Raw genomic sequence first — 13,290 nt, forward strand, 5'->3', positions numbered from 1 at the left:
TCCTCTTTCTTCATCATCAGAACCTCCTGTCCTGCAGAATCCCCTGCTGCCCTGCTACCTGGGATGCACTTTCTCCTCTTTCTTCATCATCAGAACTTCCTGTCCTGCAGAATCCCCTGCTGCCCTGGGATGCACTTTCTCCTCTTTCTTCATCATCAGAACCTCCTGCCCTGCAGAATCCCCTGCTGCCCTGCCACCTGAGGTGCACTTTCTCCTGCAGAATCCCCTGCTGCCCTGGGATGCACTTTCTCCTCTTTCTTCATCATCGGAACCTCCTGTCCTGCAGAATGCCCTGCTGCCCTGCCACCTGGGATGCACTTTCTCCTCTTTCTTCATCATCAGCACCTCCTGTCCTGCAGAATGCCCTGCTGCCCTGCCACCTGGGATGCACTTTCTCCTCTTTCTTCATCATCAGCACCTCCTGTCCTGCAGAATGCCCTGCTGCCCTGCCACCTGGGATGCACTTTCTCCTCTTTCTTCATCATCAGAACCTCCTGTCCTGCAGAATCCCCTGCTGCCCTGCCACCTGGGATGCACTTTCTCCTATTTCTTCATCATCAGAACCTCCTGTCCTGCAGAATCCCCTGCTGCCCTGGGATGCACTTTCTCCTCTTTCTTCATCATCGGAACCTCCTGTCCTGCAGAATCCACTAATGCCCTTTCACCTGAGATGCACTTTCTCCTGCAGAATCCCCTGCAGCCCTTTCACCTGAGATGCACTTCTTTCTCCTGCAGCCCTTTCACTGAAGGTGCAGGTTCTCATGTTTTCCCTTTACCTAAACCCCCCGACTTGCAGCATCCCCTGCTGTTCGTGATCACTTACCCAAGAAGCATGTTCCCCCATTTGTTAACCATCTGCAACTTCTGAACTGCAGGATCCATGCACACCGCCCCCCCCCCATACCCTCTGACAGCAGGCCCTGACACGTTTCATGGTTTCCACACATTAGGGAGAGGCTCCTCTGCTCCTGGGCCAGGTAAGCACCACGCTGCCTGCTCCAGAGCCTGTAGTACAGTCATAGGCAGAAAGCGTACCCAAATCCCAGCTTCCTACACCTCACCCTTTGCCCTTTCTCAATACCCGGGTCCATGCCACACAGCCCTGCCTGCCAGACAGAAGGCCTCCTCCTCTATCAAACAATAAATATTTCAGGCGAAAATATACAACATAAACAAAGAAAAACAAAAATGTACACTTAAAGACATCACATATTCAAATACTTAATTTACAAAGAACATTTCTTTTCTGGCACTAAGCATCATGTATAGGGCACATTCACATAGTATTAGTGTCTCAAAAATTACATTTGCTGGTTTCATTTCTGCCCTTTTTCATTTACATTAAAAAAAGAAGCTGCTTTAAATGAGCACACAATCCTCCCCCCCCCCGCTTTCTCCCCCACCCACTGCGCATAGTTCTCGTACCCCCATGTACATTACCACCCATTAGGTAGATCCTGTGCCCACTGTAACTTCCGTCACATAAACCCTTTGCCCCCCCCCCCCCTCTGCAAACGTGCCACCTGCTCACCTATGGCAGACCTTGTGACATGTTATGACACATAATGCGTTCCTTATATAGCGCCTTAAACGCAAAGCACTACTTACGATAGGTGTTACCATGACCCCACCCAGTGGTCGAAGTGGGCGGGAGCGGTGCGCCTCTACTTTTTTTAATTAACTTTTACAGCTCCTATACTTTTATTTTAAAAAGAAACCGTTCCGGAATGATTTCGTTTTAAAATGAAAGTATAGGAAGAAGTTGAAACCTTCACTTTCAGTGCACTGCACTGAACGTTCCCTTAAACAGCAGGTGCACGTGTTGGGGGGGGGGGTGTATTGTGTGTGGGGTCGTGGCAATGGGGTATGTGGGGAGCAGGGCAGGCCAGCAGGGAACATAGTTAGACTACTTCTTTTCTAGTCCCCACCTAATTCTACTGGCTGTATTGACCTCCGGGAGATGAAAGACTGCGCCGAGCCGCCAGAATTCGAATCGGTCACCTTTGTGCTGGAAAGAGATCTCACAAACGGCCAGCCCCTGTCCCCACTGTATGAGGACCCCCCCTTGCCTTCATTCAGACCGCCAGTCCGGTCGTATGCCCCTGTGAATCAGCCCATGATGTACCATGTCTGACAAGACTTTGAGCCCCAGCTGGAACAGGTAGGACCCGTGCCCCTTGGTCCCTGCCACTCAGGAGAACCCTTTGCCCTCTGTACTCCAGGCACCAGAGTCCCTGTTTCACTTGCTGCCTGCCCCCTGTATCTGAGCTCAGCAAAGCAGACCCCCAGGGAGCCCGCTCCCTGTCAGCAGCTAGGAAGCGCCTGAACCGTGCCTTTTCCAGAAGCACCCGCAGCCCCTGCCTTGAAGAGTCCGTACCTGAGGCGCAGGTTGCCCATAAACTCGGGCATGGTGACCGAGTCCATCAGCACGAAATCCGCTTTGCCGAACTCCAGGCTCTCCTGCTCTGCCATGCTGAGACTCGGGCACGGGACAGGTCTGTCCGGGGCACTGGTGGGTTCCAAATCGCCGGGGCCGCGGGACAGGGAGCTCCAGGGTGGATAGTGAGTCACTGGTCCGGGCTGGGAGCACCGACAGTCACCGGAGAGCACGAAGGCGGGGCCTGCTGGAGAGGAGGCGGGGCTTGCACGAAAGGGGCGCGGTTTGAATGGTGGGCGGGGTTTCTGGCAGGAGGGGCGTGGCAAGGGAAAAGACGTCAGTCGGGTTTGACGGAACGCTCATGGAGTCAAAGGCGTGGCCACGAAGAGGGGCGGGCACAAAGTGGATAATATTTAGCAATGGGAAGGGGACAAGGACATTCGAAAGGGGAGGGACTGCATGTGGAGGCGTGGCGGCTCCGAGTGGCTGAACAACAAGCAGGAGTGGCGCGCTTCAAAATTAAACGCGATAGGAAGCGAGCCACGAGTAGAGTTATGGGACTAATTGTCCGACACGGCGCCTTATGAACACAGTGAGGTGAGGAGCAGAGCCAGCAACAAATTGGCGAGTCTAATGTCACCTACTGGGGAGGGACTGCAGGGCGGACCTTCAACAGAGTGCTGGAAGTGGAGTGGGCGGGTCTGGCAACAGAGTGATGTAGGAGGGGCGGGGTACAAGGGAGGAGAACCATACACAGTAATGGGGAGGGAGAGAGGCCGGAATAAATAGTTTGGGACTGGGATTTTCTTTCTTTTTGGTCTTTTTTTTAAAGTTATGCATGCAAAAGATCTGATTTTGCGCCCTAGGAGGCAAGTGAGATGCTGAGGAAAACGAGGACAAGAAAAACTGGGGAATGGAACACATTCATACTTCAAAGCAGGGCAGCTGAAGGTTGCTTTAGGGAGCCAATGTGCAGTGCTGGGAATTGAACTTTTGTACTGTGGTATCCCACCATCACGGAGGGTGAGAGCATTTGTTATTATCCATCCATAAACATTTGCATCTCACAAGATTAATCATGAACACCTGCAAACATCCCACTTTCTGATAATGTTGTAAACAAAGTGTAAAAGCTGCACATCTTTTAAACCTCAAAAGATGCACTTCCATTGTTGCTGTAGAGTGCAATCTTAGCAAGGGATTTTACAGGGACCCTCTATCAGAGTCTGAAGAGGTCTTGTGGGTAAGTGTCTCGCCCCTGAACCCAACCATCACTACTCGATTCCCAGCATGGCAGCACTGCAGCATAGTTCAAAGCAATCCAAAGGTGCTAAAATAAATGAGTGTCAATGGATATTGTGAGTGGCCAGTAATGCGAGACGGACAAGTAGAGTTTTAGCACAAGTAACCATTTTATTAAGCAATAAGGGTGAGACAAACGCCTCACTTTCCCTAACCTAACAAGGGTTGCCCTGCCTATCAAACTAAGGATAAAGGAAAATGACCCAATGTCCAAAGATCTCTGTCCCTCACACTCATACTTACAACAAAATGATACAGGGATTATATGGCTGTTCAAACACATTAAAAAAATTTCAATTCAAACAGAGAAATTAAATATAAATCCTTGTAACCAGGGTTGAACCCCCTTCGCTTGGATTAATTCCGGATTGTTCAAGCCAAATTTCAAAATCAAGATTTATTTTCAGTAATAAAATTCCGCTTGAAATATGGCACAAACTTCTGTTCATTCCATATTTCTCACTTCCCCCCAGAAGCTCACTGTCTCTAGAGCCCTGATCCTCTCTAGGCTGGACGATTGCAACACCCTCTTTCTAAATCTACCTGTCTCTACTCCGCCCTCTGCAACTAATCCAGAACAGGACTGCAAGACTTGTCCTTGGCCTCAAGCGCAGGGATCGTATCTCTCTAGCTCTGAAATCTCTTCATTGGCTACCACTGGCTGCAAGGATCAAATTCAAGACCCTTTGCGTCGTCCACAAGGATTTCGGGGGTCTGGGACCGTACTACCTCCAACTTTCTGTTCCTAAACATCTTCCTTCTCAAGCTCTCCGCTCATCTACCTCCAATTCTCTGAGGGTCAGATGGTATTCCATGCAGAGAATGGGTGGCAGATCTCTTTCTTCGGCTGGGGCCGACCTCTGGAACAGCCTCCCTGCCTCTCTCAAACTTGAGCAGGACCACCTCTGGTTCTGGAAGCAACTCAAGACCTTCCTTTTTGCTTCCACTTTCTCTCTTCCTCTCCCCTGCTAATGTCCCTGATAGCTCCGCACGCTGGTCACCCCTGAAGTCGGGGCCCAGGCTCCTGCATGTCCAGTTGCCCTTGCACTGCCTCCTGGATCCCTCAGCACTTAAGGGTCTGTATCTGTAATCCTACAGTCCCTTCTGGCAGCACTTATTGAGTCTCCTGCACTTTTCCTAACCCCCCACAGCCTCTTGGCACTTCCCCCTTCCCCTCTTCCACACACGTGCACAATCTGAATGACACAAGGCCTAGTAAGATCGTTGTTTGTCCTCCTTCTGTTTCCCCCTCCTTGTCTTGTCGCGCCTAGAAACACTTGTGTACAGGCACGTTATAAATGACTAATCATTTCATGTCATATGTCCTTCACTTGGCAATATAATTGTCTTATTTTCAAGTAAGACTTCTCACTCTTCAACTGCTGCTTGGCAAACCAAAAAGACTTTGTCTTCATACATCAAGTCAGTATGCAATATAACTATTCTCTTCTCTGAAGACAAATCATCTCTTTCGTTAAATCACATTTTTACTTCATAAACAACACAGTTTTGTCCGGATGATTCCATAATAGTTCATCAGTACACATCAATGGATATACAACTGTCTTTCCACCACAACCTTCTACCACATTGTAGTACTTCAATGTATCTTCTTCCTGGTCCACTCACCTTCCAGGACTAACAACTAAATGTCCCTTTCCTGGTATACTTGCCTGCCAGGATAAAAACGTCTACTACTAATACCCTTAGAGTGAGGATTGCTTCAAAGTTTCCACACTTACATCCTCATTTCAGAAAATGTTAAATCAAGAACTGCTTCATAGATGATTCTTTTGACTTCCAACAACCACAAGAGGGTTAAAACTTCTTTTACATGGATGTAGTGTGCATTGACAATGTCTCTCACACTGATTTGCTTGGCCCACTCAATGCAGATTGTATTTCTCTCCGCCTTGATGATTTTTATAAGGAGGGCCTCTATTCTGCCATCTATGTTTTTTTTATTGTCTTTATTTGGCATAGGCAATGCTTGTTATCTTCTTTTATAAAGGATCTTCCTTTCTGTAAATCACATTCACTTTGAATATTGTTCCTGTTGCGCTTTGGTAATCGTGGTTACAATATTCTTTTTCACTCTGGTTAAATATTGTCCCCTTTTGGCTTTGACAAAGGTGGTTACAATATTCCTTTTCACTCTGGTTAAATATGCACCCCTTTGGCTTAGACAATGGTGGTTAACATATTCCTTTTCACTCTCTCTCTCTTAAGATAAGAGTTGTGCCCAAATTGCCTCAATTCATTAGTTCAATATTCAAAACTACTCTTCTGAGCCACCGGTCTGTCTCAGAGGTCCCCGGGGTCACCTAACAAAGCAAAACCCACCAGCAGGGTTGTCATTTCACCAAAATGCCAGGGGTAGCGGAAGTGACATCACATGACCCTTGACCTCTGATGACATCACAGGAAGTGATGTCATATGCCCGCACTCCGAAGTGATATCACGATAAGCGATGGAACACAACCTTTCACCCCTTAACAAAACAGGAAGTGGCATCACATAGCATTGTTCCTAAGTACACTTCGAAAAAAATGGTTATGATATCACTATAATGTGATGTACATTTCGTACAAGAATGGATTGCCATATGTATCGTTAGGATCAGTGTGTATAGACCCATATTACCAAATTACTGTGCATGCAAGCAGACGTCCATGGCCAATTGATAATGATGTGTTATGATATAGCACTTACGCGTAATCACTTTATATAGAAAAAATATACACCCAATATCACCCAACCTGTGTTGGTACTCATTTATCGACCTCAGAAGGATGAAAGGCTGAGTTGAGGTGTTTAAGGACAGACTAAATCAGTGACTTACCCCCTGAAGTGTGCCTTAAATAAACCTTTAAAGAGCCTAGCAATTATTGTATAGAATTCCAGAAAGTCACATTATTTGGTAATTTTACTCTTTCTTATTTAGGGTCAGTGATAAAAGTGTTAGACTTGTGGCACCCCTGTTCTTCTTTTTTTGTTTTTTTTTGTTTTTTTTTCTTCCTATTTTCTTAGATGCTTGAACAAGAAAGCCAGGACTCAAGAAGTAAAGAGCCACATGCTGCTGGACACAGCCAAGGAGCTTGCATTCCAAAAAAAAAAACGTTTTTTCCCCCGTTTCTTTTTTTAGGGGTAGCAAGGGAGACCACAGGGGTAGCAAGGGAGACCTCAGAGGTCGAAGTTGCGACCTCTGGCGACCCCTAACTGACGTCCCTGCCCACCAGTCTTTCTGCGCATCTCTGCTGGACCCGCTGCTCCTGTTTCTTCCTTCGTCAGGGGAACTCAAGATTCTGACAGCTCTGGTAACATTTCCATTGCTCGCACTTCCTTTAGTTGGAGTTGCCTCTAATCCGCTCCCACTCAGTGAACGCCACACAATGGAGCAGCACGCAGGACCAGGAGAGCTTCTCTCTCCCTCGGGACAGCTGGTTTCCATACGGATTCCCGCTGCGCGCTCTCTGCATCCTACAGGACTCCCGACTTCTGCCACTTGTTTGACGCGGTGTCCCACTGCCAAAACAGCAGCGGCTCCATCTCCTACTTCTCTCTCATGCTTCTGCTGCTTCCACTTCCTCTCCTTGATGGCCCACACTTGAAAGGCCTTTAAATATTTAAAGGTCCCACTCAGCTGTGGGTCATTACAACCACTAGACTGCACACTACAGTTCTGTAACTCTGAGCTACTCTTCCTTGTCTGAGTCCTCAAAGCATTATGGGACTTGAAGTCCATAAAGTTCATATCCTTTTTAAGGTTATTCAAATTACTTTGGTTTAGTGATTTATAGGATATACATTTAGGGGAAGATCATAAAGGCATTAATGGTTGTTTCATGGTTTCGAAATTCAAACGCTCTGTAGAATTATGACAATCAGAAGTAGTATTAATTCCCAGACTTTTACATATTTCATATCCCTTTTTACCATAGGGATTTTCATACTTTATGCCCAGAATGTCAACAGTAACTGGGGTTCTATGATGGACTTCTTCATGGACACAAGTTACTTTAATTGGGTGGCTCTTTTTATAACTTTTGACAGTTATTAAATTGGATCTTATTACTGTCTCTTTACTCCCAAAATAATCAATTAAAGCGTTCACAGGAATTCCATTTACCATTACTGAGTCATGTGTTTTAAAGCTCTCATTACCTACAAACAAATTATTAGTATTTTCTACTCCCTGCATGTAACCAATCTCCATGTGTTCCTCTCTTTTATTAATAGGACAATGTTTTTGATTTAGATTTTTTGATTATGAGGTATTTATATCACGCACCTGATGAACCAAATCGCATCTGGGCGAGCAGATTGAATCTGCAATACACTCAAGCGAACAATGCATAAAAAAGCACATTCACACCAGGTTCCAAACATTACTCTTAAAGGAGCTCTTACATTACCAATCATCCTATCATGCTTACTGGAACAGATGGGGTTTTAAGTTTTTGCGAAACAAAGTGACGTTTTTAATGGCCTGAATTTTCAATGGAAGCCTTTTCCGTAACTTTGGGCCATATACTGCAAACCTACGGTCACCCCTAAATACACAACTCGAGGGGGGGAATTTGCAGCAACAGTTTATCGCCTGACCACAGCTGTTGAGTTAGTTGATACAGAAATATTTTTTTCGGAGACCTAGCTGGGAGCCAGCATATTCACACATTTAAAAACCAAACAGAGAATTTAAAAATCAGTACAATCATTCACTGACAGCCAGTGGATGGATCGAGGCAGCCTTGAGGTTGGGAAAGATTTTCTTACTTGAAAAATCAATCTGACAGCCGGATTTTGGGCTTTCTGCATTATATACATTTGTGTAGATGGGATGCCTGCTAACAACCCATGTCAATAATCAAGGTACGAATTCATCAAGGATCCGACCACCACTGCATGATCCTTGGCTGGGATGAACGGGAGAGCCTGTCTCAGGAGGCGCAAGGTGCTGAAGACTGCTTGAACCTTAGCTGCTACCTGGGCTTTAATCCCCAAATCCTCCTGCCAGCTACATCCCAGGTTTTTTATTTTTGGAGCAAATGATCGGTGGGAGTCCAAGAAACAGGGTGACACTGGACACCTACTACCCTCCAGTACGTGTTTTGGGCCGAACAATACTACCTCTGTGTTTGAGGCATTCAGGAAGAGCCAATTAGAGGACATCCGCCCTTTAACCTCTTCCAATCATCGTTCAGGAAGAGCCAATTAGAGGACATCCACCTTTTAACTTCTTCCAATCATCGGTCGATCGTCTGAAATGTCTCCTCCACCTTCCCTATTTTGATGAACACTTAAGTGTCATCTGCATAGGAATGACATTTCACGTTATGCTTCCTCAATATGTTCATCAGTGGCCTAAGATATAAATTAAAGAGAATGGGGTGTAGTGAGGATCCCTTTGGGACTCCACAAACCTGCGTGAGCGAGTTTCGAAGAAACGCACCCAGTCTGACTCATTCCTGGTCTGACAAAAAAGGACCGAAACCAACTCAGTGCCTGGTCAGGCATGTTGCTGATCTCCCTGAGGTGTCTGAGCAAAATGCGGCAATCCACTGTGTCGAATGCCACAGAGGGATCGAGCATGAGTGGTAGGGATAACTCTCCCTGATATACCACTTCAAGGAGGTCATCCTAAACCGCCGTTAGTGCAGTCTCAGTTCCAAAAGCCGGTCGGAAACCAGACTGGAGAGGGTCCAACAGGGATTCCCTATGCACATATTCCTGCAACTGAGATGTTACAATTTTTAAGATTTTTCCTGGCCTTCGTAGCCCGTCACTGGCTGATAATTCTGTAAGTCTTCAGGATCCAACTTTGTGTTTACCCCTCTTTTTTAAAAAAACAGACTTTTTTAACATCGCAGGTACCGAGCCAGATAGTAATTACTTATAAATGAACTGTGTCACAAATGAGCATAAATCCAGAGCGAGCCGTTTTGCTACAGTTGCTAGTATAGACAAGAGAGTATTGGTAGTGGGCTTCAGGTTCCCCAGTAATGACAGTACTGCTTCTTACGTAACTGGGGAGAAAGAAAACGGTTCCCCTTCCAAAGGATGTTGTATTGTCTCTGAACCCCTGAAATCGTTTCAGGGCTTGTCCAACTAGGAGATGATTGTGTAATCTTTTCCTGAATTAACTTTATCTTTTTATGAAAGAATGAATTAAAAACATTGGCCTGCCTTGTAGAGGGTTCGATATCTGAAAATACACAATTTGGTTTTACAAAATTAACAATAGTTGAGAAGAGCTCCCTTGGTTGATTTAAGGAGCCCTCAATTTTCTTAATCAGGAAATCAGATTTGGCTTTAAAGAGGGCCTTTTTATATTCCATTTGTGCCAATTTCATCTTCTCCACATACATGGAGGTTCTAACTTTCCTTCAATTTATTTCTATTGCTCCGAGGTGTTGACGTAAAGGAAGAAGATTCTGTGTGAACCATGGTTTAGAGATTCTTTTTGGTTTGCCCTGGATAAAGGGAGCTACTCTATTACAGATATTGCCCATGATTTCCGCCCCTTTATCAAAGAAGACTTCACAAGGCCAAGAATAATCCATTGATTCTACTTCACAAGGCCAAGAATAATCCATTGATTCTAATTCCTTCTTTAACTCCTAACCTGAAATCTTGAGCATGTCGGGCTAAATGACCAGATAGTTCACAGGAAAAACATAACACTGTTGTAGATCCCTGGCTTTGTATCTCTTCAGATTTGGATTCACTTTTTTCCTTTGGGAAATAAATGTTTTTATCGCCCCTATATTTTCTTTAACTATCGATTTGAGAAGATTTCCCTGATTCTTACGGCCGTATCAAAAGTTGTGCGGTATCCCGGCGGTAAATGTGCCGGGATAGCACCCACCGCAACTCAATCTGGCTCCTGAGTTGCGGGCGGGGGAAGGGCGGTAAGTCGCCATTCCCTTTGGGTCCATTGGACCCAATGGGGCATTTCGGGTGCTATTACCGCAGCGCTAATAGTGCCACAGTAATAGTACCGTAAATGAGTGGAAAGTCGCCAGATTTACCTCCAGCTTAAAGCTGGAGGTAAAGCAGGTCAACTTTCCACCCAACTCATGGTTGGGCGCAGCGGTAATGCACTGGTAATATCATCACCGCTGCATTTTTACCGCTCCATCCAACCTATGATGAGGCTCTTAGTCTTGCTGGTTATCTGAGGGGGACGATATGATTGTCTGGTTCTCTTTTAACTTCTTTGCCCTATTGGAGATTTCTTACATGTCTATTAGTTTTCATAAAGTTTTGAGATGTCTCAACGACCAAAGCTAAATTAGGTTTGCTTAGTTCGTTGTATTTGAACACGGATGCCGCCGCAGATAATTCCTGACCGGACATCTGCCCTGCAATTCTCAGCAGGAGATCAACCCGTATCTTAACCAGGAAAATCTGTCAACATGGCGAATATCTTTGTGAAGGGACACTTTTCTGCACGCATTAGTGTATACCATTATCAGCATTGCAAGCTCACACCAGAGTGCGGCATACTGGATCTACCTTCAGTAAGGGATCAACACAACTTCATATCAGGCCTTGTGCCAAGATTACCACAAAACATCCAGCCCTAAGTGTTCGACAACGGCCTTGCACGTTTCAAGGAAACTCCGTTCCTCTGTTAAAAAGCCAAAATGCCTTTTCCAAGCCCGTGCTGCCATGGCGACTATGGCGTCCTCTCCACAAGCAAGACTACCGCGCTGTAGGGAGGAGGAGGAGCCAAACGAGGTCACGGCTACCCGTTATAACGCTTCCGGGTAGCCGTACTCGCAGCTTCTGATTTTCGTCTGAGTCACAGCAAGCTCTCGTTCCATTGTCTTGTCCCCCTTGGCTGTGCCTGTTTGTTTTTTGGCCTTTGACCGCAGTCTGTGTTTCTTGAAACGCCTTGTTTCCTTGTTTATCTGCACTTGGATTGTTTACACGTTGCCGAACCCCGGAATGCTATTTGACCTGCCTTTGTCTACTGTTTGTCACCTCCTGAACTGCTTTCACGTTGCCGAACTCCGGAACGCTGTTTGACCTGCCTTGCCTGCTGTTCTGTTCTGCCTCTACTGTTCGCACACTGCCGAACCCCCGAACACTATTGACTTGCCTTGCCACAAAGTGGAATTCATCCTTCTTTAACATTTCGAAATCATGCCGGGTCAAAAGGAACAACAACCTGATTCTCTACACTGTGGCATCATCATCACCTTACCTGAGTGAATCTGCATACCCAAGAGAATAGCGCACAAGCTAGAGACTGACACCTTGCGCTCAGATCGTTCGGCGTCCTCGTTTCGTCGGGGTAGTCTGTGGACTAGAGACTGCCAAATCCCGCCTAGGTGTCATAGTTTCGTCGTGAGTCAGGGATAGGTTGGGTTTGCAGAGTTTTCTCAGTAGTGCCTTCCCAGTGTCTGCCCATTGGTAAGTCTCTCTATGTTTGTTATTTGTCATCATACAATTTCCTTATTTTCATTTATTGTCACTTCCTGAACTTGTCTCTCATGCTCTATGTTTTGAAATCTTCTGACATACGACCTTACCTTCTACAGCCACATTCTCTGTGTAAATGAACACCCACTGCAGTGTTCCCAGATCGGCTGCCTTGTCTACACTCCACGGTGTCTGTGTCCATCTCCAGCTGCTGCAGTCGATCCATCTTTTGACTAATTGGTTCCTTTGTAGTTTATTTTGGAAATACAAAGGGACACATTGGTAGGAAGAACTAAATGGCTACTCTTCGAGTTCTTCTACCAGGCCTCCTGATCACGAGTTGGACTAACTTGACACCTTGATAAAGACGATGTGTGAAAACACATGTAGGCTGTTAACACTGAATATGTCAAACTGATTGTTCTTGAGACTCAAGACATTGAATAAAACTATTGTTTGCTAGCGCATGTCACTAGTTCTAAAATTGTTGCATTATCTCTTGTGGTGAAGGGTATAACCCAAATACTAGACTTACAGCTGGCGTTTCGACTGACCTTTTGTCTTTGGCTAAGCGCACTGGGATTTCAGTACATACCCACACTTTTTGTTCCAATTATTTAGTTGCAATATTGCTCTTTGTAAATACGGGGGTATGGAATTTATAAGCTGCTCTACAGTCAGAATCTCAATGACGTCTTCTAATGATTTATTTCCTATCCATAAATATATATATTTTTTAAATCTTAGCCGACAATTCTACAGGAGTTTCATCGGGATTCAATTTGATATTTCTATGCATTTTCTAATAGAAATTCTCAGTTTGAACCACCTGTTTCAGCAAAAGGTGTTGTTGCTTCTAGATTCAAAAGATAAGAATTTTGAATATCTCCTTTTAACAAAGTGGCTAAATACCATGTTTTTAGTTCCAGGCTCCAATTTAATTGATGAACTAGGCATTCAAAATTGAGAAGAAAAAAATCGAAGTCTTTCCCCTCTATAAGGTTGTAACATTCCTTGTGGTATCATGGATCTGTGGGAGGTGGCAGCTATTCTATTTAACACCTGCTGAAATATTTCTTCTGCCCTTATTTTGTGTTCATTCAACCTGGCTGCTCCATCTCCTCTTGCCTCCTCTAATCTCTTCATGCTTTCTTTACCTCTCTTTCTTATTTGAACCTAT

The 13,290-nt window shown here is 45.3% G+C and overlaps 1 protein-coding gene and 1 long non-coding RNA gene across 2 annotated transcripts in view; one reads left to right on the plus strand and one right to left on the minus strand.

Moving 5' to 3' along the window:
* The window catches only part of MYO1D (myosin ID), a 780,763-nt gene extending 778,146 nt beyond the window's left edge, over positions 1 to 2,617 (minus strand). Inside the window, exon 1 of the mRNA XM_069634169.1 lies at positions 2,378 to 2,617. Coding sequence (XP_069490270.1) covers positions 2,378 to 2,472 — 95 coding nt within the window. The 5' untranslated portion in view covers positions 2,473 to 2,617. The remainder of the gene's footprint in view (positions 1 to 2,377) is intronic.
* A 239-nt stretch (positions 2,618 to 2,856) lies between these two features.
* LOC138521381 (uncharacterized) overlaps positions 2,857 to 13,290 on the plus strand; it is an 85,082-nt gene continuing 74,648 nt past the window's right edge. The window contains exon 1 of the long non-coding RNA XR_011283031.1: positions 2,857 to 2,974. This is a non-coding gene — a long non-coding RNA (uncharacterized lncRNA). The remainder of the gene's footprint in view (positions 2,975 to 13,290) is intronic.

This window comes from Ambystoma mexicanum, chromosome 13, assembly GCF_040938575.1.
Source record: "Ambystoma mexicanum isolate Mex_15411 chromosome 13, UKY_AmexF1_1, whole genome shotgun sequence".
Lineage (NCBI taxonomy): Eukaryota > Metazoa > Chordata > Amphibia > Caudata > Ambystomatidae > Ambystoma > Ambystoma mexicanum.